This window comes from Spermophilus citellus (genome assembly GCF_964194105.1).
Source record: "Spermophilus citellus genome assembly, chromosome: 10".
Lineage (NCBI taxonomy): Eukaryota > Metazoa > Chordata > Mammalia > Rodentia > Sciuridae > Spermophilus > Spermophilus citellus.
The window spans coordinates 73,318,158-73,343,184 of NC_138197.1; the positions used below are offsets into that span (position 1 = coordinate 73,318,158).

Sequence of the window (25,027 nt, forward strand, 5' to 3'; positions counted from 1 at the left end):
CTTTGAAATAGGAGACAGTTTAGGACATAAAAATACTTCACACTATAGGAGTGACCCCGAGAAAACTGTGGGAGCTACAGCGAGGTGTTCACCTGGGGACTGCGTGGAACTGGGCTCTGTCTGGCCTTCACCTTCCAGGATCAGCCAGGCAGCTAAGGATGCCTGGGTACTGTAGGACTGAGGTCGGACCTCCAGTGTCCCCCAGAGTTGTACCTGGGAGTGGTCTCTTCAAGGGGCAGCGCCAATTTTTCCCCATTTTGCACACTTCCTTTAGTACATTTACACAGGCAGGAGCGCTCTCATAACATCCAATACTTTTTGCCTTCATAGACCGAATTCTGCCTCCCTAATTCTTAAAAAAAAAAAAAATCTCATTCAGAGGCTTTTATTTCTATTGCATGTTGAAGTATCAGTCTATTCTCTGCCCCATTTCCCTCCTTTTATTCTTTCTCTATTTCTCGCTGAGAGTATTCCATCTCTGCACGCTCGTCCAACCCCTATGATGAAGTCTGTGTTTGGGGGCTACCACATTTCCCCAACCCTCTCCACTACCAGCAAAGAGAAAAAAGGGTCCTTCCCTGACTGGCGCTTTGGAGTAAGTGACTGAAGGTCCGAAATAGAAACACAATCAGCATCAAAGGCTTGCTGCCCGGCGTCTTCGGTTCTTTCCAGCCGCGAGCTGGAGCGAAGCCTGCCACAGCCGAGCACTCCATCCTGTTTTCTAGTTTCTTCATTTATTATTATTTTTAAAAATCCATTTTCGCCCCACTCTTAGTTCCAAGCCTTAATCAAAGGACTTGGCAGTCAAAGCGACTGGCTTGGAGGTAGGGGTCTGTCTAGCTGGTGCACATCCAGAGCCTCGGGGGAGGTGCCCAGAGACAGCGCTTTCCTCCCCTGGCCCCTTTGCGTCGGCCAAATTCAGCCGCCCCCTCCTCCCTCTCCTGTTCAGGGCCTGCCAGGGGGGCGTCACCCTGTCCCTTTAAATCTCTCAACTCCCTCCTCCTTTTCCCCTCCTGAGAACCAATCAGCAAAAACCTCGTTTCTTCTCGCCCCGCCCCACCTCGAGGGGAGGGAACCCCTGGAGACTCAGCCAGAGCGTCACGTGCGCCGACCGCCGTCACGTGGGAGCGGGAGGAGTGCTGAGGGGAGGTGGGAGGGAAGCCGGTGGATTTCTTAATGAAGTGTTTCCCGCATGCGTAGAGGGATTGTGTGGAGCGAGGTGGAAGCACCAGGAGGAGGAGGGGTGGGGTGGAGAGGGAAGGGAGGAGGGATGGGGAGGGAAATAGGGAGCGAGGTGTCTCCCTAGCTCGCTGCCTCTGGCAAGTGGAGTTTTTAAAAAGCTCGAGCAGATCATGTCATGACGACTTCGCTGCTCCTGCATCCACGCTGGCCGGAGAGCCTTATGTACGTCTATGAGGACAGCGCGGCGGAGAGCGGCAGCGGCGGCGGCGGCGGGGGAGGCGGTAGTGCGGGAGGAACGGGGGGCGGCTGCAGCGGAGCCAGCCCCGGCAAAGCCCCAAGCATGGACGGTCTGGGCAGCAGCTGCCCGGCCAGCCACTGCCGCGACCTGCTCCCGCACCCGGTGTTGGGCCGCCCGCCTGCTCCTCTGGGAGCCCCTCAGGGCGCCGTCTACACGGACATTCCGGCCCCGGAGGCGGCGCGCCAGTGCGCCCCGCCGCCGGCGCCCCCCACTTCGTCCAGCGCCACCTTGGGCTACGGTTACCCATTCGGGGGCAGCTATTACGGTTGCCGCCTGTCGCACAACGTGAACCTGCAGCAGAAGCCTTGCGCCTACCACCCGGGCGATAAGTATCCGGAGCCGTCGGGCTCCCTGCCCGGAGACGACCTGTCCTCCAGGGCCAAGGAGTTCGCCTTCTACCCCAGTTTCGCCAGCTCCTACCAGGCGATGCCCGGCTACCTGGACGTGTCGGTGGTGCCTGGGATCAGCGGGCACCCGGAGCCGCGTCACGACGCGCTCATCCCGGTCGAAGGCTACCAGCACTGGGCTCTCTCCAATGGCTGGGACAGTCAGGTGTACTGCTCCAAGGAGCAGTCGCAGTCCGCCCACCTCTGGAAGTCTCCCTTCCCAGGTAAGGAAGGGGCCCGAGAGCCGCCGCCGCCGCCGGGGACCCCTCCCGCCCTGCCTGCCCCGGGGCTCCGCGCCCCAGCCACCCCCGCCGTCTGGCCCCGGCGCGCCGGCTCGGCTGGGCTGTCGATGGAGCCGGCCGGGCGAGCTGAGCTGAGGAATGCGCTGGGGAGAAATCTGCTCCGACACGTTCCCCGGAGCTGCCGGGTCGAGAGTGAAGCAATCACAGGCGCCGAGCGCCCGGCCACGGGCTCCGGCTCGGGTCAGGAGCTCACCTCCTCCTCCCCCTTCCCGCTCCAGCCTCACGCAGAGCTACTGTACCTTAAACCCGCTGGCTGGTCAGAATGGGGGTGGAATGGGCCTCCATTGCCTTGAAATCTAGGACAAAACTCTCAACCCACTGAATAATTGCAGGAGGGGATAAGAGCCCTCTCTTTGCCTGGATTTTCAGAATCATTCAGGCAGTAGTGCTTTTTAAAAAATAGCAATCTAATTTGCCAGATACTGTAGAACTGTAAATTTTTTTCTTGATTTATTTAAAAAATTCATCCATAGATACTCAGATTGTTAAGGGTCTCGAAGAGCTAAAATTCGAGAGGAACAAGAGGGATGCAAGCCCTATTAAATTTTCTTTGGCACTCTGGTATGCTGAGCTCAAATCCCTTGAATCCACTTCCACATCCCCCAAATGTGGTCAAAAAAGAGTTAGTTGTTGGTGCCCCAGACAGAGAAAGAGGGGCTGTGGATGCAGGGTGGAGTAAGAAGACCTGTGAGGATCTGGGGTCCAGGCCATTGCCTGGGGACCCCTGAATCTTGCATAGCTGTGTATGTGAGAGGACAATTTACTAATGGCCTATTCTTTTTCCAACGGATACTATCTCTGAATAGGAAAGGTTTCTATAACTCCCACCCTTCCCCAGAGGAGAAAGACCAATCCCAGATTTCCCAAAACCACATCAGTAGTTTTGGATTCCATTTTCTTGAGAAATAAGGATTCTCTGGGGTCTAGAGAAGCCAGCATTTGAGTCTGCTGTCCCTGTAAGCAGAGCTCAGTGAAAGAAGGTCCTTCCTTCTGATGTGATGCATTCAAAGGTCTTTGGGGGACCAGAGCAGCCCCAGATATCTCCCTATAATGCCTAAAAGGCCCCCTTAGCTACACGTGCTGGGGCCAGGGATATTTTCATTGGAAAGCATAGACCTGAAGACCTCCTAAGGGTGGGCCTAAAATTCCTCTGTATCCGGGTTGGGATTGGGAAGAGAGGTAGATGGTGAAGAATCACTGAATGATGTTAGAGAGTAGCAGACAATGTTCTGTAACCATGATGAAATTTACTAACACTCCTTATACCAGGGTGGGACCAACACAAGTCACCCCATTTCTGACTATCAGAATTAAGTATGATATAATTTTAGTACATGGTATCATGCATCACCTACTCTTTATTGGTTGTAAGAACTAAATGTTACATGATTTTTTATTAACTGCCTAATGTGGAATATTTCTAGAAGACAGGCAGTTTACATGTAGGTATACTATAATGTATTATAGAGCGGTTGCCCTTTAATTCTCTATTTGACCAAAACAGAAAGTTCCTTAGAAAATGAGGGTCCAGTATGAATTTCTGGAGCAGTGGACCCCATGGACCATGCAACGGGACCAATAGGCAAGAGAGCAGGTGCCCAGCAGGCCCACTGTGGGTGGGAGCACCCAGGCCTACAGCAATGGACAATGTGTTTAGAGTCATGAGGTAGAAGAGAAAGAGCTACTCTAATATCCATGATTTGCATGTGAATCCTGGTGGAGGTAAAGGATTGGAGTGAAGCTCAGGAATATCTTTGATCAAAATAAACATCTCAAAGGCTCTCAGGGGGAAAAAATCTGCTAAAAATAAACACTTTTCTATCACAGCCTCCTAGAGAAAAAATATCTTTGAAATAAAAAAATACAGCCCAATTGAGGTTTAATACATTCGCAAATTATAGCATGGAAATGGATATAAAACCCAGTGTGCCTCTGCAACTCCGTAGAAATAGGATTGGGATGGTGTACCTCAGTGAATGCAGAGGTCTGGGCGAGAGTCAGATGAAAAAGAAATTATCTTCAGACACCCTCCATCTTTCTACCCACACAGATCTTTTAGAAGTAGTGAGATTTCTAGATAACTCTGTCTATGCAATTGTGGTTTGTTCGGCAACATCTAGGCATAAACACCACTGTCTCTCTTCAGTGCCTCTGGCTCTGAGAAACCTCATCTATGGCAGTCTGGGCTGGTGTGGGAGATGGAGGCAATTGTTCAGAAAGATCCAGATAATTAGGGAGATGTGTTGTGGCTTCTTCCTTCTTCCAATTATACAGACCCTAGCTTCATTGCTCTTTTTTTTTTCTTTCTTTTTTTTTTTTTTTTTTTTGGTCTTATGATGAGTATAGACACCGTTTCCTTTTTCTTTTCTTTTTTTTTTTTTGTGGGTTTTTTTTTTTAACTGAGAGAGACAAAATCCAGGATAGAATTCAAGAGGAAGGGAGAGAGAGAAAAAGAGAGAGAGATGGGGTTAAGGGGGAGAGAAAGAAACATTGATGACTTGGACCATATTAGAAATCCCTGCTGACAAGCCTTTGGATTTGGGTTGAGAAGAGCAGCTAGCTGGATTTCTAGTTGGACAACATAGTCTTCAGAGCCCAGAGCCTGCTTTTGGGAATGAGTAATAAAGGGTGGGTTGGCTGTGAGAACCTGTACATGGAAGCCCCTTGGGCTCCAAGAAAAAGCTAAGGCTAAGCAATGATCTAATTTTCATTCACTCCTCAAAGGTGTTGACTAGGTTGAGAGGTATGAAGTGATTGGTATATGAGATCCGGAGGGAGTCTAGGGAGGGAGTAGTTGTGAAATTAATAGCCAAGTCCCCACTTATTTTAGCCAGTGTAGACACAGCTCAAGGTCTCATCTACCAGATGTTTCCACATCTGTAGATCCTACTTCCTTTCCAAAAGGCCACAGACAATGAAAGGGGGGCTTCTTTGAAAAGTCAAGACTGGTGCGATTTCCTAAAGAAGCCAGACAGCCTGCACTCTGGCTGAAATTGAAAAATGAAAATCTTGGTCAAATCAATTAGTGTCATCCTATAGAGAAAATAACCAGTTTAGACTAGTTGTTTGCTTTTTAAACTGATTTTTTTTAGGGTTTTGTAGATTAAACCTCACTAGAAATTTAGAGTTGGAGTTTAGATAGTCAAAATTAGGTAAGTAATTGTAAGAGTTCACAGAAAGTGAAGCAAAAAAAAAAAAATCAGGGACAATTATTTGGTTAATTCAGAAAGTAAAATCTATCTTTGCTCTCCAGGAAAAATTTTTAAAAAGGGGTGTTTTAAAGCTGAGTTATACTACATGGCCTATTTTCATTTAAAAACATATGATGTTATTATATTAAGAGTCCAAAGAATCTGAATTTAAAATTTTGATTCTGATGTTTAAATTATTTTATCCTCTCTGAGTCTCAGGTTCCTGATCTGATTAAATGGGTTTAACAAAATAAACCTGAGGAAATGTTCTGAGGATTTAAAAACAAAAGCAAAACCAGAAAACTCATTGTATCACTACTTACCCTGTTCATTTTTTTTCTTGTCCCTGAATCATCAATTTCTCAACTCATGGTCATATCTAAAAACAAACTGAGAACTAAGAATTTTTAAAAAATTATCTTGTACCTAAAAACCATTTTTTAACTTAAAGGATCTTATCTGTAAAATGAAGTTATTTTGTTTTTCAGATTTAAAAAATGGCTTTATTTGTACAGAGACAGAGAAAAATGAAAAGCTGCACAGTTTTCCTGAGAAATTGTCACCATGAAGACAGCCAAAGCAGGCTATTGGAACTCCCTCACCCCTGTTTTCTTACTGGGCATTTTATTTTTCCCTACATTTGATTGTGAACTCTTCTTTCCCCAGCATGTATAGATAAGCATCCCTGGGAGAGTGCAGACCCAATGGGAGTAGGTGCAGGGAAGGTGTTTTGTGTGGGTGGGGTATGAAGAAGCATTTCAGGAGGAATTTTGTATCTTCACTCTGAACTCCAAAGGATAGTGTGAATGAAGAGGAAACTTCAAATAGTTCAGTCTCCCTCATTGGCTTCTACCTGATGAAGTATAATACTTATGTGGAAAAAATTGAGAGTTGAGTTATTCAGTTAATCTTCCTCATTCCCCCACTTCCCTGTGAAAGTGTTTCTGTGATCTTTACTGCCAGGGGTGAGGGTAGAGTGGAAGACAGGGATATAAGTCACATATTGTTTTCAGTTCCTGTGAAATTCTCAGAACCCAAAGAAACTGAACTGGTTGTGATTGGAATGACAAGGTTAGGATTAGGATTAGGACTCTCATAGGATGTAGTTAGTTTGTTTCAGCCTTAAAAGAATGGAACAATGAAGAGGTTGGGACCAAATTTGCTCTGTTTGGGTAGGACCTAAGTGTGGACCCCCACTACCTGATTCCCAATGCCTTGAGACAGGACTTCTCACCTTGGTTGCTGTTAGGTGGCTTACAACATTGAGCCCCAATTTTAGAGTAATTGGTCCCCAAACAGGCTGGCTTCCCCTGGACGCCCTTCCTCTCCTGACATTTTATGTTAGTACCTCAGATTTCTATTGTAAGGCCAGTGCCCAAACCCATTTGGTTGTCTGTGCTCACTGAAGCCAAGAACACACATACAACAGAACTCCTTCCTCTGATGATGGGGCAGAGTATAGACTGATAGGCACCCAATGAGCCAACTGTAGGAAGGTATTTTTTTAAATACCCGGGATCCAATAGGCATGGCAGGTCCTTAGAGGTTCCCCTCTAAAGGCTCAAGGTTCCTAATAAGGAGAGCTATGCAGAGCCATTTTGGAGCCTGAGGCAAAATGAAAAATCAGTAATACTGATCCTGTATTTATTTTTTAAATTGATATTCTGCTTATCGTGCGTTTTTTGCATTCATTTTGATTATTTTAAACATTGCATTAAAATATTATCTTAATCACTGACTTTTTGGCGCCTCTTCCCCTGAAATTTGTACCAGAGGCCAGAACCCCAGTGGTCTCACCCTATTCCTGTCTTTGTTAATAGCAATGGTGCAAAGGATTACTTAGGCAGAGCAATCCGCGGGCCCTCTTTGAGTCCCTGCCCAAACCCGGTGCTTCAGCAGTGTCATAGCCTTGCTTGCGGCCTCTAGCCAGATCCAGCCTCTTGCCTCACTTCCTCCCGCCTGCCTTCTCTTTCCCCTCAGATGTGGTTCCCCTACAGCCCGAAGTGAGCAGCTACCGGCGCGGGCGCAAGAAACGTGTGCCCTATACTAAGGTGCAGCTAAAGGAGCTAGAGAAGGAGTATGCGGCTAGCAAGTTCATCACCAAAGAGAAGCGCCGGCGCATCTCTGCTACGACGAACCTCTCTGAGCGCCAGGTCACCATCTGGTTCCAGAACCGCCGGGTGAAAGAGAAGAAGGTGGTCAGCAAATCGAAAGCGCCTCATCTCCACTCCACCTGACCGCCCACCCCGCAGCCCGCCCCGTCTATTTATGTCGCCGCTTTGTACCATAACCGAACCCACGAAGGACGCTGTGCCCGTGCAGACGAGTATTTAATGTTAACAAGAAAGAGGACCCCGCGCCAGGAGGCCCAGAGTCTCCCAGGCTGCGCTCTGCCTTGCCCTAAATCCCCATTCCATCCCCGCCCCCTCTCCCATCCAGAGGGTACTCACGGAGCTTCAGCTGTTTTGGAGCTGGCGAGTTGTGGGAGGAAGGCCGTGGGCCTCTACTTCTCTAGCTGTCTCCCTTCCCCTCACCAGAAATAGAGGAATGGCAGCGGAGAGCCCAATCTTTCCAACCAAAGTAGGGTTGGTGGGGGGATGTCCCAAATGACCCTATCCTTGCCTCATCCTATGCCCAAGATGGTAGAAGACCCTTCTTAGGGGTGTGGCTTGGGCACAGGATCTGGTGAGTTTGTACTTCCAGTTTCTCCTTTTCCCTCTCCCTCTTGCATTCCATAGGCAAGATTTTCCAGTTACGATGATGTTTGTGCATATTTTTAAAGTCGTGTTAATAATATTGATGATAATTATTGGGGACCTGGCAGCTTGATTGGAGTACAGATCTTGCTTAGAACTTTTAAGTTTTCTTTCCTATTTCAACAAAACCTGGAGTTGGTGCAACCCTTAACCCATCCCAACCTGAAAACAATTTCTCTCTGGAGCTGCCTTTGCCCCCACCACCTCCCTTCTATGCTCTCTCTCTCTCTCACTCATGTGGAAATTCAAGGAGGACAGAACTCCAACCCCAGTGCTAAATGTGGCTTATCTTTCCTCTTTCTCTCTCCTGGTGAGGTTGGGGATTAGGCCAGGCTCAGAAACAGAACATTTTTTTTTTTTTTTTAAGAATAAACTTCTCTTTGAAGGGGATGGAGAGTGGGTGCCTCAGTAGAATCTTTCTCTGGTCAGTTCTCCATCAAAACAATAGCTGAAGAGAGAGGATTTACACTTTCATTTTTACTGAGTTTCCTAGGAAAGCTAGAGGAGCTACTCTAGGAGCCTAAAATAACTGGTCCTCAATTATCCAGCTAAATGTAGATGCTGCCTAATATTTCCCCTCTCAAAGACCAACTTGGTGCTGTGGGGGCCCCTCACCTCCTTCCTTCTTCGCACTGGCGCATTACAAAACAGTGTTCTTTTGAAATGTCCATCAGAAATAGGCTCTTTTTTAAATGTTGTGTATCTGTATATAGTATTGTGATGTCTGAATGACAATGTACTGAATGCAAACAGAAAAATCCCACAAACCTGTTTTTAAAATAAAATATCTTTTTTTTTTTTGCTTGATTTCATTGCTCAGATTTCCTTCTGACGCCCCTTCTGTCCACTGGCTTCTCAGAGCCATCTAATGATGTCTAATGACTGAGCCAGAATGGGCAGGGGAAAGAGTATAGATTCACCCCATCTGGGTAGATGCCCAAGCTGTATTTTGCTTTACTTAGGATTTGAACTATTTGTACTATTCAAGCAAGAGAAAACTTCCCATGCTGACACCAAACTTAGGGGAGGAAAAAATATGTTTGGCAACTTAAAAGGCATGGAAGTAGTTGGATGAGAAAAGTACATCACTGGCCACTTCCACTAATAGTTGGGGCTTAGGGCTGGGGGTATAGCTCAGAGGTAGAGTGCTTGAATAGTATGCATGAGGCTCTGGGTTTGATCCTCACCATCACAAAATATATAAAAAATAATAACTGAAATTCAGATCCATTCTGGGTGCTGAGTAGGCAGCATCCCAACTGGGAGCTGAGTGGGCTTATGGTAGCAGCTGTAGGGATGGAAAGCTAAACTTTGGCTCCGTCTGGGGGTCCTACTGCCATCAGAGGGTCCCAAATTCCTCCAGCCACCTTGGGGGTGGAGTTGAGGCTGGAATAAGATGGGCACAGTCTGCCAAGGAAGCTTAGGATCCAGCTGCCCTGAGTGCAGTATTTTCTTCTATCAACCTATGAGGAGAGGTCAGAACACTAAGATCCCTTGGGCCCCCAGTTACCCAAGCCAGCACTGCTTTTACTCTCTAGCATTTCTGGGAACCCCAGTCTTCCAGGCAATCAGGAGCCTGTGTAGATGCTGCCACTAATTTGTTTTCCTTGTCGCGTCTGTGCCTATCTCCCTATCTGGCAGAGTTAATGAGATCGTTAAGTTGTCAGGTTAAGAGACTTTTAAAAAGCAATATAGCCTAAAACAATGTTATCTCAGATTAAATCTTTACTGCAGCAATTTTTATTTATATATAATATTTTTCCTCTCCTGAGACATAGAAAGACTGGAGGCATCAGGTTGGAAATCAGAGTTCTCCATTTTCCTTTTGCCTGATGGGGCTGTAGCTTTTAAATTTTCATTTAAATAGTTTTTCTGGGAGTGAAGCACAAGTTCACACATGCTCATGTGTGCACCTGCGCGTGCTTGCACACACACATACACATACACAGCCTGAGACAAAGAGCCTGAAGAGTTTATTATTTGCAGAGGCTCTACAAGAGATGTGGCTGCCACTTCTGTTCCACTGGTCTCAACACAGGGTTGACTACCAGAGAACCACATACTAGGTAGTAGAGAGGTAATAGATGAATCTCCTAAGAATAAAATTCTTTTTTTGCTGGGTGCAATGCCTTACACTTGTAATCCCAGCAGCTCAGGAGGCTGTGGTAGGAGGATCACAGGTTCGAAGCCAGCCTCAGCAACTTTGAAGGGCTGTAAGCGAGACCCTGTCTCAAAATTTAAAAAATAAATAAATAAAAAGGGCTGGGGATGTGGCTCCATGGTTAAGCACCCATGGGTTCAATCCTCAGTACCAAAAAAAAAAAAATTCATTTTAAATTCCATCTCTCCTTATTCTCCACATCTAGTATACCAACTCTTCTCCAAAAACCTCTGAATGTCTTCTGAGATAGAGAGTTGAAGTTTAAATGTGTGTGAGTTTGATTAGAGAAAGGAACAAAGTGGAGAGAATCCTGGGACTATTGAAGCCCAGTCCTCTTGACTGTTAGGGGTAGTCCTGTGACATTGTAATAGATGCAAGTGAAGTTGGGGACTCAGTGAGTAAAGAGAAGTCTAGAGTTCTCTGAGGACTGAGGGATCCTTCTATTTCTGCACACAAACCCATACTTAACCAAATGACCAAGTTTTAGGCATAGTAGTGGGCCTGAAGTCCCAACTACTTGGAGACTGAGACCAGAGGATTGCTTGAGTCCAGAAGTTCTGGCCAGCCTGGGCAACACAGCAAAGCCCTTCTTAAAAAAAAAAAAAAAAAAAGAAAGACAAACAGGGACTGGGGATATAGCTCAGTTGGTAGAGTGCTTGCCTTACATGTACAAGGCACTGGGTTCAATCCCCAGCACTGACAAAAAAAAAAAAAAAAAAAAAAAAAAAGAAGAAGAAGAAGAAGAAGAAAAAGAAAGAAGTAAACAAAGAAAGAAAAGAAAAGGGTGGGGTGGGGAGTAGGGAGAAAAAAAATAAAGAAATCAAGTCTTCCATACTGAGAGATGCTTTCAAAGACCCCAGAAGTAGGTGATTGAAGGTGCACTAGGACATTGGCAAGGGAAGCAATGACTGTGTTTTCTCTGAAAGCTTGTGAGCCCCAGCATGTTTAGAATCCTCCCAAATACTTGATGAAATATATCTACACTGATTTTGGAGGCTTATCATGCCCAAATTAATTCTGGAGGTATATCTCACATAACAGTAAGCAAATATTGTGTGTGTGTGTGGAGCGGGGGGTTCTGGGGAAGCAAAGTTGGGAAATGGATATTCTTTCCCAATTATATTGGTCCCTTTTCTTCATCCAAGAGTTGTCACCGGTGACTGTGTGAGATATTCCTTGAAGGGATGTGTGTGTGTGTGTGTGTGTGTGTGTGTGTGTGTGTGTGTAGAGCCTTTGAGCAGTTGAGAATGTCCTGGCTGCTTGTATGGAAGTGTAGAAATGAAAGTGTTGTCAGTTGGCACACTTACCCCAAGGTGTAGAGTGCATTTTCTCCTTTTTATTTACACCTACAATAAAAATCTTTTGGCTAGGCATGATGGCACAAACCTGTAATCCCAGTGACTTTGGAGGCTGGGGCAGGAAGATCACAAGTTTGTGCTCAGCTTCAGCAATGGGAAAAGGCCTTAAGAAACTTAATGAGACCCTATCTCAAAAAGTTAAAAAGAGCTGGGACATAGCTCAATAGTAAAGCACCCTGGGGTTCAATCCTCAGTACCTTCCCCACCAAAAGTCTTTCTTTCCAAGGCCAGTCTCCTAGTGTTGGTGTTAGAATTAGGCTGGCTGCGAGTGAAGGCAAATAGGAGGGTACAAGAGGTTAGTCTGAAGAGCTGTATCCTTCTGATAGCCTGATGCCACTCCCCACTTGCCCTAGGCCAAGAAGTGTGCCTAGTGAGCTGGGGCTTCACAGGACTCACCCTATGGAGGTCATTCTCCTAAGCTGCCAAGGATGGTTCAGCTAGATCCTTTTCTGATTGGAGAAAAAATCCTTCCTTACTCAGCTTCTCAAGATAGGCCTTTGCTGAGGGCCATTACCAAGTAGAAATGACGCATCAAAATTTCCTTGCCAGCATTACCACAATTAACATGGGGTGCGTTGGCAAGGGACTACTGGCCTTTCTTCGGTCAGTAGTCCCAGAGTCAGGAACCCACCTGAGGAAGCAAGGCCAGCAATTCTCTCAGCAGATCCCTTCATGGCTGTCTGCTCTTGAGACCATCTTCTCTTGAGATTGATTCACAGGCGGCTGGGTCAGCAGTGGGGAGAGAGGTGAGCACTCACTGTGGGTGCAAAGCCGACATCTCTCTAAAAAGTCCCTCCTGTTCCAGCTGGGGTCCCTGCAATTGACCTCTTTGTAGCTCCATCCTGTTTCAAAGAGAATTTCCCACCCAGGATCCTCCTGAGTCAGTCTTAGGTGGTATTGGAGCCCACCCTTAACAAAACTTCTAAGTGCCGGTTCTAGCAGATGTGTATCTAGACATTCCTTGGTTGGTGCAGGATTGAGGGGCCCTGAGGAGCGAGGGGCTTCTGGGAGAAGGAGGAGGGGGCTAGACTCTTTTAGCAACCAACCAGGCTCTTCCTCTTTTAGCCTTGACCATGACTAGGTCTTTCTGACCTTGACATCACAGGGAGCACAGGGGAAGGGGGGGAGGATGGAAAAGGCCTTGATCTTCCGGTGGCCAATGAAGGGGAGGGCTGCTTCACCATCCCCCTTTGCGCCGGAGCCCGCCGCCTCTGTTTACACACAGAGGAGGTGTCGTCTCCAGTCTAGACAGGGGCGCTAATAACGCCCATAAAAGGCGGCTTCTCCAGAGATGCTCTGGCAACTCAGCTCCCGCGCGCCTGCCGCTGGCCGCTCCCTTCGGCTCTCCCGCCCCGCCCCTTGGATACCTCGGCTGGGCCTGCGGGCGGCCTTGGGGAGGGGGGATGCGGAAGGTTTCTAGAGGCTGAGAACTCCTGCCCCTCACCCTTCTAAGCCTCTTCAGTCTCCAAAGGTAAGTGAACCCCTGTTCTCCAAGCTCAGCCAGCTTTGAGGTTGTCAGCTCGTTGTCCCACCCCCATCAGCTTCCTGGGTTGGTTGCTCCAACCTCAATCCTTGGCCCCCCTTCGCCCAGGACTGGGGTCCTGGGTTTGGGAAGCAGCTGGGTAGCTGTGTTGAGCAGACCCCAAGCAGATCTCAAGCCCTCTTCAGAGCTGGACCAAGCCAGTGGATGTGGTCAGAGTCAGCCTGCAGGGCTGAAGGGCCAGGGCACTTGGGGTAGTCATCACCATCCCCCCTACCCAGCTTGGAGGTGGATGCAGACCTGGACTAGGCTGCATTACTGGCGGCTGTGGGTGTGGCATTTGATGATTTTTTTTTTTCAACTTGGTCCCTACACCTTCTCTGACATTCAGTAATTCACTAGGCGGAGGAGATCCTCTGCTGGCGGAGGCGGAAAATGTCAGAGCTACGGTTCTATTTAACTGTTAGCGCGCCACCCGCCACTGAAAGGACAGAAAAATGAGGGAAGATGGCTCATTTGAAAATGCTCAAGTTGAGGGGTGTGTGAAGAAATGGTCTCCCAGATGTCTCTCTCCCCTTACCCCTTTCCCATTTTCTGAGTGGCAATTCGACTGGGGTCTTTTGGCAGGAGGGAGCCCAGAGGAGCCAGGGGAGGAGTCTGAACCTGAATGCCTGTCTGGGCTCCTTCACCCAAGGTTTATTCAAGCCCCTCTCCTCCAGGCTGCAGATCCCTAGAAAGTGGCACTGAAGAAAGGATCTTCCGATTTGATCTAGGTCCTGGACACTCACAGGGAGGGCTAGGAGCCAGGTGGGCTCCAATACTAGAGAAGCCAGTGAAATGAGGAAAGAGGAGAACAAATCTACTACTCCTACCCCCACCCCTGTCTGAACTTGACAAAGTTCCAGTCCCAAACCCCAGCCATACCAAATTGGAGAGATGTAGAGAACCACCGAAAAGGAGTTGGGCGCGGTTCAGGCCCTCCCCAACCACCTCTCTTCTTCTCCCCTCCCCCATCCTTCAAATCTCTTGCTTGCATCCCTACAGGGGTCCAGGTCCTGACTCATTTGCATACGTGGCAGAACCGCTTTCTGCAAACTAGACAGTGACCTTGAACCTCTCCGGCCTCTCACCCACCAGGGAGAAGGCAGCACTGTGCTGAATATTTCCCGACCTCGTTGGCAGGAGGGCCTGAGCGCAGCTGCCTCTTAAACTGATTCCGGAGGCATAAGCTTCCTACAGCCGCTTTGCCCAAGTCACCAAAGACGGTTTAAATTTTATCATTAACTCCTGTCCCCGATCTTAGTCACAGTAGAGGCCATGAGGATGCGGGAGGGATACAAAAAAAGACAAAGTGTGGAAGAGATGGAGGGGCATCCAGCTGGTGGATGCGCTGAAAGACGCCGGCTGCCTAGGGTCTTCAAGGAAAGCCTTGGACTGTATCCTTGCCTTCAGCTTTAATTAACCCCCGAGTTAATGAGCGGGGCATGGTTGAGCCTGGCCAGCTGCAGCGACAGCCAGTGGCCTAGGGACCAGCAGGCAAGCCACCCCTTCTAGCACCGTGATTTGATGAATGTGCAGGAGAGTTGAGACGCACCAATTGCTCCGCTGTTGACTAGCCATAGTTTTGCGTGTGAGTAGTGGAGTGCCGGCGGATTAAACCCGGCTAAACGCAGCTGCCCAACGCTTGGGCTGCAAGTCCCTCCTAATCTCCTCACCTAGCCTCAGCTCGTTCCCAGGGAGCAGGTTTTACCGAGGCTGGACTTAAAATTTGAAGCTTCACAACCTAGCCTCCCGCCGGCCCCGGGGATCCAGTTTGGGAGCCGCGTTTTGTTTGTCTGAGCCCGGTTAAGGAAGGGGTGTCTAAGTTGCATCAGTGGAGGGGTTACTTAGAGGCAAACAGAGCCACTGTGGTTCGCTATGGATACTTAGATTGCTTGAGTCCTCCGCAAGGTCCTGAAAATCCCTAGGTTGGTTCACCGTGGACTTGAGGGAGCAGAACCCTGAGGATTCGAATTTTACTGATGACTCTCGGCAGCTCTTCCTGAGAGAAACCAATATCCGGTTCCACAGAAGGAAGCGGGTTGGTGCGTGCGTCGGTGCCCAGAGTCTGAAACCTGCAGAAAACAGCCTGCTTTGATGGAGCCGAATAGGGGCTGGGAGAAATGCATTTCCCCAGCATTGCATCTGCCGCCCTGTGGCCGATGCTTCCAGCGTTCAGTGGTCTGGCCCAGGAGGGCAGCAAGTAGAGCTCCTAGCCTGAGATTTTTTTCGAGCTGGGGAGGGACGAGAGAGGCCGAGACCTTTGTCCTGGAGTCCTTTTTCTAGGAGATCAGAGTCATCTGGAAAGGGAAAAGAGAGTGGGGAGAAGACTCTATCCCATAAAGGCTAGTGATTATTCGGCAAAGCCAGCTACGGCATCCTTCACACCAACAATAGCTGCTGAGCGCCGCCGAGGCCTGGGGAGCCTGGGCGGAGACTTCGCTGCCAGCATAGTGTTCTGATTGAAATCAGCAATATTAAAGTCACACCCTGTTTATCTTTATGACCAAAGTAACCCCCAAATAAAAAGTATAAAAATTAAAATTTCAACAGAGCTCATTAATGCATCTTGAAGACGGGAAATGAGATGTTGGAAATGCTGTGATACGGAATTTGCAGCTGAGGGATGCTCCTCTCTGCAGCTTCGAGACCCCTTAATCAATTAAGCACAAAAAGACCAATCCAGTCCGAATGTCCCGCACATTCTTTGGCGCCTCTAGATCTGACTGTAGGTTGACTGCACAGAGGGGCATCCCACCGCTAGACTTCGGTTCGGGCAAGTGGGCCTGGCGCAGGACCGGCTTCCGGGCGGGAGGGGCCGGTCGAGCGGCCTGGCTGGCCGGGGCGGGGAAGCGGAACCCGCCAAGCTGGGCAAGAGGAGGGCGTCGAGCTACCGGCTGCGAGCTGCTGGGGCGACGCCCGCGGGGACACATTTCTGTCGGAGTGAGCAGCTATAGTTTGGGATATGAAATCATTCAGGGAGCGGTGGAATTCGAGGAATCTGTGTTTTCTTCTGCCGCGTCCTGCAGAGGAGAGAGGGGAGGGAGAGAGAAAAAGAGGGAAATGAGACTCTCCTCCACTTCAGTGTCCTTTGTAGCTCTGGATAATTCTCAGATACTTAACTTTTACCTACATGGATTTCTTTCTCTCTTATTTTCGGACTGTCTCGGTCCCTCTGGCTTTCTGTAAATTTCCAGCGGATTATTTTTATTTGTACATTTGCTGAACTATTTATCTAACTTTGTACTACTTAAGCCTGTGGCTTCGATCAAAGTTCGAAATAATCACATAGATGTCTGAGTGTTTTCTCAACTGTGGCCCCAATAAGATAATCTGATTGGGGGGGGGGATATTTTTCTTGTCCTTTAAATCCATTTGACTGTGCTCTGTGCATCTAGTTGAGAATCCAATTATGTTTTTGCTGATGTTGATTAACTCACCGCCCATCAGCTTTGGGTTCTCAGACTTCTCAGGAAGAAGCTTCCAAGACTTGCACAATAAATAAAAATTGAAAACCCCAACAAGATAATTTTCCAGGTTTCTTTCCCTCACTCCCAGCCCACCTCAGGAGGCAACCTAAAGCCGGCCTCTGTGTGCTGCTGTCTGATGGTCCCAGCGGCAAGTCCGCGGTTGTGTGTGGGTATCTCCTTTGCAGTGGAAGTCAGGCATCTCTCTGGCCGGCCAAGCCTTGGTAGGGGCACATAGACTCCTGCTAAAAAGACTTCAGGAGATTCCCAGAAGACCCTTCATCCCCAGAAGTTGCAGTGGAATAGTAGTCCAAAGCCCCCAGATTTTCAAGAGCAGGCAGGCAGCTCCTTTTTTGCTTCCTCTGGTTTCCTTTTGCATCCTTCCTTTAATGGTGAGTGGAGGTGTGAGGCTGGGGTGGCTCTTGGTCTGGGGAAAAGAACTGGCATTACCAATTCTCTGCAGCCCTTCTTGATGAGAGGACCCCAAATATCTCCAAATTCCTAAGAAAGAGCTGATGAAGATGAGCATAGCAGCAGCAGCAGAGCTGGGAGAGATAGCTGCAGGGAAACCTGTCCTTACCCCCACTTCGCCTCTACTGTAAATAAACTCCGAGCCAAAGGGCTCATCCGTCTCCTTAAACAGCCAGTAAACTTTATATGACACAATATCTAATAGTAATTTATTGGGGAGATATTGTAAATTCCAACGGTTTTAGTTAATAAAGGAGCTAATTAAAGAGGGACAGGCTGTACTCGTCCAGCTGTTGGGGATAAGATAATACATATGGGGGGAGGCGTTGCAGGGTGCAGGGGTGTGTATGTGCCGGTATTTTTGGTGTAGCTTTTTCCCTCTTGCCCCCGTATCCAGCGATCGCTTCACTCTCTGCCCCAGGTTTTATATGATTTTTTTAAAAAACCAGAATCCAGCGAATAGACCTGCCCCCACCTTTCGTCCGTCACCCCCCCCACCTCTGCTTGCGATTGGGGAAGGGGGAAGTTCGAGTTGGTACCGGGTGGTGGGGGGGAATCGGCTGTCCCCACCCCTCCCCCTGGCGGCGGCGCCCACGTGAGCAGGGCGGCCAATGGGTGACTGGTGCAGGTTTAACTATGTTTAATGTCAGATAGCAATAAAGTAGAAGCTGCCGGTCGGGCCCCGCGGAAATGGGCGAGCATAATCTCCTGAATCCTGGGTTTGTGGGGCCGCTGGTGAACATCCATACAGGAGACACCTTCTACTTCCCCAACTTCCGCGCGTCCGGGGCGCAACTCCCCGGGCTGCCTTCGCTGTCCTACCCACGCCGCGACAACGTGTGCTCGCTGCCCTGGCCGTCGGCTGAGCCGTGCAATGGCTACCCGCAGCCCTATCTCGGCAGCCCGGTGTCGCTCAACCCGCCCTTCGGGCGCACGTGCGAGCTGGCTCGTGTGGAGGACAGCAAGGGTTATTACCGCGAGCCGTGCGCGGAGGGCGGCGGCGGGAGTCTGAAGCGTGAGGAGCGCGGGCGCGACCCGGGACCCGGGCCCGGGGCAGCTCTGCTGCCGCTGGAGCCGTCGGGGCCCCCTGCACTGGGCTTCAAGTACGACTACGCGGCAGGCGGCGGCGGTGGGGACGGCAGTACTGGACCCCCACACGACCCACCCTCGTGTCAGTCGTTGGAATCCGATTCCAGTTCGTCCCTACTCAACGAGGGCAACAAGGGCGCCGGGACAGGCGACCCCGGCAGTTTGGTATCGCCATTGAACCCCGGCAGCGGGCTCTCAGCCAGCGGTAAGGACCCCAGCCCGCTTCTGAGACTTACTCAGATTTGACATCCTACTAGGGTGGGCAGGGTAGGACTGAGCTAGGGCTGCCTGGGGTGACAGAATGTGTGGTGAGCAAGCACTTCTTTTAAAAAGAAGTGCGGGTGGGGGGAGAGACCTATAAACTTGTAAATATCCCCATAAAAGAACTGGTGAGATTTCCTTTTTTGTTGGCTTGCTACTAGAGGGGAACTGGAGCTCCGGAGAAGGAGGATACTGACTAGGACTTCCCTAGGCCTGGGGTAAGGAGGTGGGAAAGGAGAACCTGGCTCTCCCTCTGCCTTCCCACTGACCCCCGTTATCTACATTTTTTTTTAAAAAGAAACATCGGTGGACACAGGCTGTTCACCACTTGTCCATGTTTGTTCTAACAGATGAGGACCTAGTGGTGGTGAATGTGGGAGAACCAGGCCAGGCAGGAATAGGAAAGAAGAAATCGGAGAGGTTTGGGGAGAAGTGAGGAATAGGAACATAGAACAGAGATAGGGTTGAGGAGTCAAGGGCAAGGAATGAGAGTGGAAAAAAGAGTGATGAGATGAGGAATTGTTGGGGGTGGGGTCTGGGTAGAGGAGGGTATTGGGATGCATAGAGGCAAGAAGGGAAAGGAAGGGTTTAGGGTCCTATGTGGAGCCAAAGTGAAAGGATCTGGGGAAGGGTCGAGGGCACTGGGCTGGTCACCCCTTGATCCTCTGGCCAACCCTGCGGTTCATCTCCACCCAGGCGCGCCCTGGTACCCGATCCACAGCCGCTCACGGAAGAAGCGCAAGCCCTATTCGAAGTTGCAGCTGGCTGAGCTGGAGGGCGAATTTCTGGTCAACGAGTTCATCACACGCCAGCGCCGGAGGGAACTCTCGGACCGCTTGAATCTTAGTGACCAGCAGGTCAAGATCTGGTTTCAAAACCGGAGAATGAAAAAGAAAAGACTTCTGTTGAGGGAGCAAGCGCTCTCCTTCTTTTAGGGGGTCAGGATACCGGCACCAGCCCCAGACTGAGCCTGTACTAAAAGAGAGTAAGAGAGGGCGCTGCCTGGGACGCAGTTCTCGCTTAGATCGCCAGGCTTCTCTGGCAGGCCCTCCCTGGACATCCTCTTGTCTGTTTTGTTTGCGGTTCCCTCCCACAACCCCATCCAGCAGGCCCTGCCAGGTCCCAGAGAGAAGGGAGAGTAAGCTCACAGCTGCCATTGGGTGGCAGAAGCAGGAAAGACTGGGGCACTGCATGGGGTTGGTGTATTTGAGGCAGGAATGGGGGGCTGCACCTAGGCTAAGGATCTGAAGAAACAGTCCCTTCCTCCACTTCCATTCTGTGGTCTTTAGTCTCTCTTCCTGGAGGAGCAGATGACGGTGGATTGTAGAACCAAGGTGCCCAAACACACAGTTGGTGGGATTAGAACCGGCTGGGAGGAGGGAGCAAGAGGGGAGGATCATTAAAGGGAGTCAGGGTACCTCTGGCAGGACTGGAGGGTGGGCAAAACCAAGGAGGAAGTGCAGTTTAGAAGAAGAGAATGATCAGCAAGGCCCAAAGTTGTTCAGGTCTGGGTTCCCCAGGCCTGGGCATAGTGTGGGCAGAAGTTTCAGGGTTTGGCATACTGAGCTACAAGCAAGGCTATCATCAGCCTTATGCCCCCTCTAGGACAGGTTTCCAGAACAGTCTCCTGGCCCCCAGCCCTCTCAGAAGTCCCCTGCCTGCCCTGGCCAACACTGGCTCACAGGTGACCTGATATCTTGGCCTATGGGGCTGCGGATGGACAGCAGCTAGCCAGGAATTGAGGGTCAATCGGATGCAGCCACAAGATCAGTAGCCACCCCAGGGACCCCCACCTAGCCCTCCAGGAAGTTCAAGAAGCTTTGGAAGGGGCTGGCGAGCACAGCATTGATTGGCGGGGAGAGTTTCTGGCATCCAAGGCAGCAGTGGCTGATTCTCCCTTTCCCGCTGGCGTTCACGGTCATGGCCGAAGAGGCTGGACCGGAGTAATTTACGAGGCGGGAAGAGAATCAGCCCTTAAAGGGGCTACTGGCTGCGGAGGCCCAGCTCAGCCCCTATTTCCCAGGCTGGCGACAATGAAGGAGGTTACAGTTCCCCACCCAACTCCTTTCTCTCCATTACCGCCCCCCCCATTGCCCTTTGTCTCTCCGTTGCTTCGTCCCCAGGCCAGCGAACCACTGGAATATAAGGACCACAGCAGAGGGAGGGGCACTTCCCTAGAACCCATTGGAGGCCAAAGATTGGCTTCTCCAAGTGGGAAAGCCTTTTATCCATAAATGTCTTCAGGCCCCAGACCCAGTGGAGTAGACCCTGGGCTGACTCTCCAAAGAGGAGCAGTTGAGAGAGAGAGAGCCCACTAGCCCTCCTGCACTCAGTTTTTATTCCTCTTCCAAGAGTCTGCCAGTCTCCCATCTGCTGTCCCACCCCTATAGAAGCAAAAGAGATGAGAAGCAAAGACTGATTGGAGTTAAGTGCTGCCTGGACAGTATGAAACTGGCCTGCTGGCTTAGAGTGTTTCCCACCAGGGCAAAGTCTTCCCATCCTCTGAGGGTAATTCACAGATCACCAGACATCCCCAACAACAGCACAGCTTCAAGTCCTTGCAAGGGTTTGTATTGAGGCACAGGCAAACAGTTGAACTCAGCAAACCACTGGGGCCGCTACAAGCCCACTACTGCACTTGCAGGCAGCCTAATAGTGCTCACAGGGTCCTATAGAGAGGAGATACAATCACATGCCTTCATTCCCCACGGGGCACCTGACACCTGACACACTTTCCACCAACCTATACTTGTTTCACCTAGGTACTCCTTCCTAGAGTGCACCTCCTTTCCAGCTGTCCACTCAATCTCCTGTGCATTGGTCCTGGAAATGAGGCACACCCATACCCAGCCTGGTCAGTGCTGGATTCAAGCTTCACCACTCTGACTTGACTCTTACAACCTATCAGAGAGACCAGAACACTTCAAAAATAGTGGGGGGCGGGAGGACAAATATGCAATATTTTCTTTCCTTCACTTTAAATTTGACTTCCGTGAGTTTCTCTGTCAATCTATGTCCTGTACTATGTGTCTGTTGCTAGTACCTAGTATAGTCCCCCTGGATAGTCACCCCTTCCCTACTTCCTTCCCAGCTCTCTGTAGTATATCCTCCTATTCAAACATCTGTCTTTAGCACGTTTCTCCTTTATATGGTCCTTGTACAGAGTTGCTTTGTCATATTAATATTAATAATTAAAATATGGATGTATGACAGTATGATTTTTGGAACAATTTTTAAAATTGGGCCCCCCACATATGGACTCCTCTGTCCACAAAGAATGAGAGCTTCAACTTCCTAACTGTTCTCCACTTGATTTTCTCCAATTCAGGTGAATAATAAAAATCATGAATGTATAATAGATAATAAAGGAAGAACAGTTGAAGAAGCAACAAAAATATATAGTCAACCAAGAAATGTTGATGAACTGCCATCTGTAGTCTCCAGCAATTACTGGCAAAGAGAAAATTAGGGAGCTGTAGACTAGGGGGAGGAGAGAGAGCTCCAAGGAGTCATGGGGACTAAAATAATGTGGACAGCTCAGAAGAAGCAGAAACCAGTTTCAAAAAAGGAGGTCTACATTGCAGGAACTCAATAATAGAAGCTGAGCTGGGACATGGGAGTGATGAGAGTGCCCCTGAAATAGGGGTTGGTGTTTCGGGAGCTTCAGCTCTGTGGTCCTAATTCTGGAACTTCACTCTGAGAGGACATTGTGTGTTGTAAGATAACTGGGCAGGAAACTAAAGACCCCTTGGAGTGGGTGAAGTAGGCTCCATCCTTGAAGCCAGTATTCGCCTCTGGGCTTTTCCAGAGAGAAGCCCACATCCAGGCCAGTGGCCCAGTAGGATGCAATGTACCCGTGAGCCCTTTCCACCTCTACTATCCCTTCTTGCCCTATGAAATGCCCTCCCTCTTCCTTGACCTTTACTCCTTTTGCTCCCCGTAGTGACCCTTTCTAACTCTCTGGCTTCAGCTATAATAAACAGTCTTTTCCAAATTCCTGTTCCACCCTCCCAGGCTTCTGAAGGAATACCAGGTGCTCCCATTGAACTGACCATAGAGTCAAAGCCTCCTGCCCTGAAATCTTTCTCTCCTTTCCTCATTCCTCAATTAAAGAAACTAGCAAATTTATATTAAATCCCATTCTCCCTTTACTCCTAATTCCCAACTGTCTGGCAGAGCCTATGGGTGCAGGCAGGAAGGAGACTCCAAGCCTTGAGGCCCCAGGGAGTGCAGGAGAGGCTGGGGGTAACCAGCTTCTGGAAGCCATGAGCTGGGAGAGGGGCCAGTTAACTACCAGAATAAAGAGTAAAGGTGGGGAGATCAGGCAAAGGACTATCTATCCACTGCTTAAGATGTGTCTATACAGGAAAGGCCAACAGTGTAAGAGTTTATGGCTTTTAAAAAAGAGGAAACTTAGGGAGATCATGAATAACTGTCCCTTAATTTATTCCAAAACTGCTTCCAATCTGAAAGAGAAAGCACCTTCTTGGGTGGCGTCTATGCAGGCCTCCAGTTTCAATAACTGAGGAAGTTGTCAGAGAAGGAAAACACTACAGCCTTCTCCTCAGGACTGAAAAGGAATTCCATGGGTCTCTCATTAAAAGGAGGTCATGGTGGACCCACCACCCCAATATTCAGGTTGAGGCTGAGCTCTGAATCTGAGTGAGGATTGTGTCTGTGCCACAACTATTTGTCTAGTTTAACCCCCCAAATTACAATGGACTCCACTGACTTTAACACAAAACACCCTGTGTCTAAAACTGGGTCTCAAGGAGCAAGATATTTCTCCTAAATAAGATTTAGGGGGGCTGGCGATGTGGCTCAAGCGGTAGCGCGCTCGCCTAGCGTGCTTGCGGCCCAGGTTCGATCCTCAGCACCACATACAAACGAAGATGTTGTGTCCGCCGAGAACTAAGAATAAATAAATGTTAAAATTCTCTCTCTCTCTGTCCCCCTCTCTCTCACTCTCTCTTAAAAAAAAAAAGATTTAGGAAGAAAATCATTCTTCTGTTCTGCTTACATATATAAGCTTATATCACCCAAATGAGTTCTGTATTTATTTGGTCCTGATTATCTACGAAGTTGTTCTGCTCCACTCGGATCTGCACAACCAAAGCTGGGTATTTAAAGCCACTATTCAGCGAGCAGGCAGGAGATGGACCCGGCAGTCTGGGTTCTGTGGATGCTAATGCAACCGGAAACCCAGAGCGATCGATGGCTCAGACCCAGGGCGGAGCTGGGACCAGGGGCCCAGATCCGCAAACAAAACAAACCCTTGGGACCTTGGGTTCCGGCCAGCTCGGACCACGACTCTCCTGCGCCCCAGCCCTCCCTCCCCTTTATATCCAAGAAAGCGGGGCCGGTTTTTAGGCTCCAGGCCACACGAGAAACGCACCCTGGAGCCTCCAAACCTCTCTGCGCAGTGGGCATTTGGAGGTCCAGAAGGTTTTGGTGTAATCCAGTGCGAGGTGAACAGAAGGTCCGGTATCCCGCAGCCCACAGGCCTAGTCTGAAGCCTGAGCGGCCGCTTTTCTGTATCTGCCTCCATGGAGACAGAGTTGCCGATTTTCCGCGGATGGGCCGGGGGCTCGCGCCCGCAGCCACAAGACTCCCCAGTCTCTCCCGCCGCCGCTCACCGCTGCAGGCCCGCGCCGTGCTCGCGGCTGTTGCTCTAGGGGAGGCCCCAAGACAAAGGCGGGTCGGCTGCTGCCGGAGGACTCGGGCGCCTGGGCCACTCCCCAACTCACGCCTGGAGCCCTCAGCGCCCCGGCCCAGTGGAGAGGGCCCTGAGACCCGGATCGGTCCGGATCCCGCCGACTGGTCCATTTCAGGGGCCCAGGAAGAGGCAACTCAGCGCGCCCAAAGCCTCGGCAGATCCGAGTAGCTCACCGCCCAACAGCGCCAGAGGCTCTGGTCGCTTTCCGAGGGCAGTCGGGCCCCGCGAAGGACGGGATGACCCCTGCTGGCCGGAGCAGTGGAGTCTGTCTCTCCTGGACCGCGTCCCACCCAGTTCCTCTTCCCTGAGCACCCTGGGCCTGAGGGCACACACCATGAGTTTGTGGGAAGCCTTGAAAAGCAGATGGAGTTTGAGGCTCTGTCTGAGCTGCGGGAACCAGACATTTCTACCAAAATGCCTTCCCTTTGCCAGCACGCAGTGTCCCCACAGTGGCAGCCAGCCCTCCAGCGGGGTTTCTTATCTCTGGCGGTTTTGCCCCCGGTGGCTCCTGTGCTACCCGCTGAATCCTAGCACAGAAGCCAGGAAACTGAACCACCACAAGACTATAGTGCTGGACCAGTGGGAACCAGCTCAGTGCCAGTGGATGATTTCTCATTTTCAAGCCAAAGAGTTTGCTGGGCACTTGGAGACAAGTCTTCAGTTTGTCTGACCATGAGAGGAAAACTTCCTTCAAGGACAGGTCTGTAGGGATCCAACCCACCAGGAGTCCTTGCTTGGAAAGCTTTCTGAAAGGCATGTAGTCCACATGGAATCCTGGAAAGATATTCCCTAATATATACACCTGGCCCTGGCCGTGCTGGGGCCATGACCAATGTATGTTAATAGATCTTTTAGATACCTATATTACTT

The 25,027-nt window shown here is 49.8% G+C and overlaps 2 protein-coding genes across 2 annotated transcripts; both read left to right on the forward strand.

Moving 5' to 3' along the window:
* Nucleotides 1-1,357: 1,357 nt before the first annotated feature.
* Nucleotides 1,358-7,707, forward strand: HOXC13 (homeobox C13; the record flags this gene model as incomplete). Its single annotated transcript, XM_081311265.1, has 2 exons — nucleotides 1,358-2,090; nucleotides 7,340-7,707. 2 exons carry the CDS (start codon nucleotides 1,358-1,360, stop codon nucleotides 7,594-7,596), a joined length of 990 nt encoding a protein of 329 aa, XP_081167391.1. The 3' UTR covers nucleotides 7,597-7,707.
* An 8,889-nt stretch (nucleotides 7,708-16,596) lies between these two features.
* On the forward strand, nucleotides 16,597-23,245 carry HOXC12 (homeobox C12). Its single transcript, XM_081311554.1, has 2 exons — nucleotides 16,597-18,385; nucleotides 19,138-23,245. Exons 1-2 carry the CDS (start codon nucleotides 17,782-17,784, stop codon nucleotides 19,374-19,376), a joined length of 843 nt encoding a protein of 280 aa, XP_081167680.1. The 5' UTR covers nucleotides 16,597-17,781; the 3' UTR covers nucleotides 19,377-23,245.
* The last annotated feature ends 1,782 nt before the right edge of the window (nucleotides 23,246-25,027 follow it).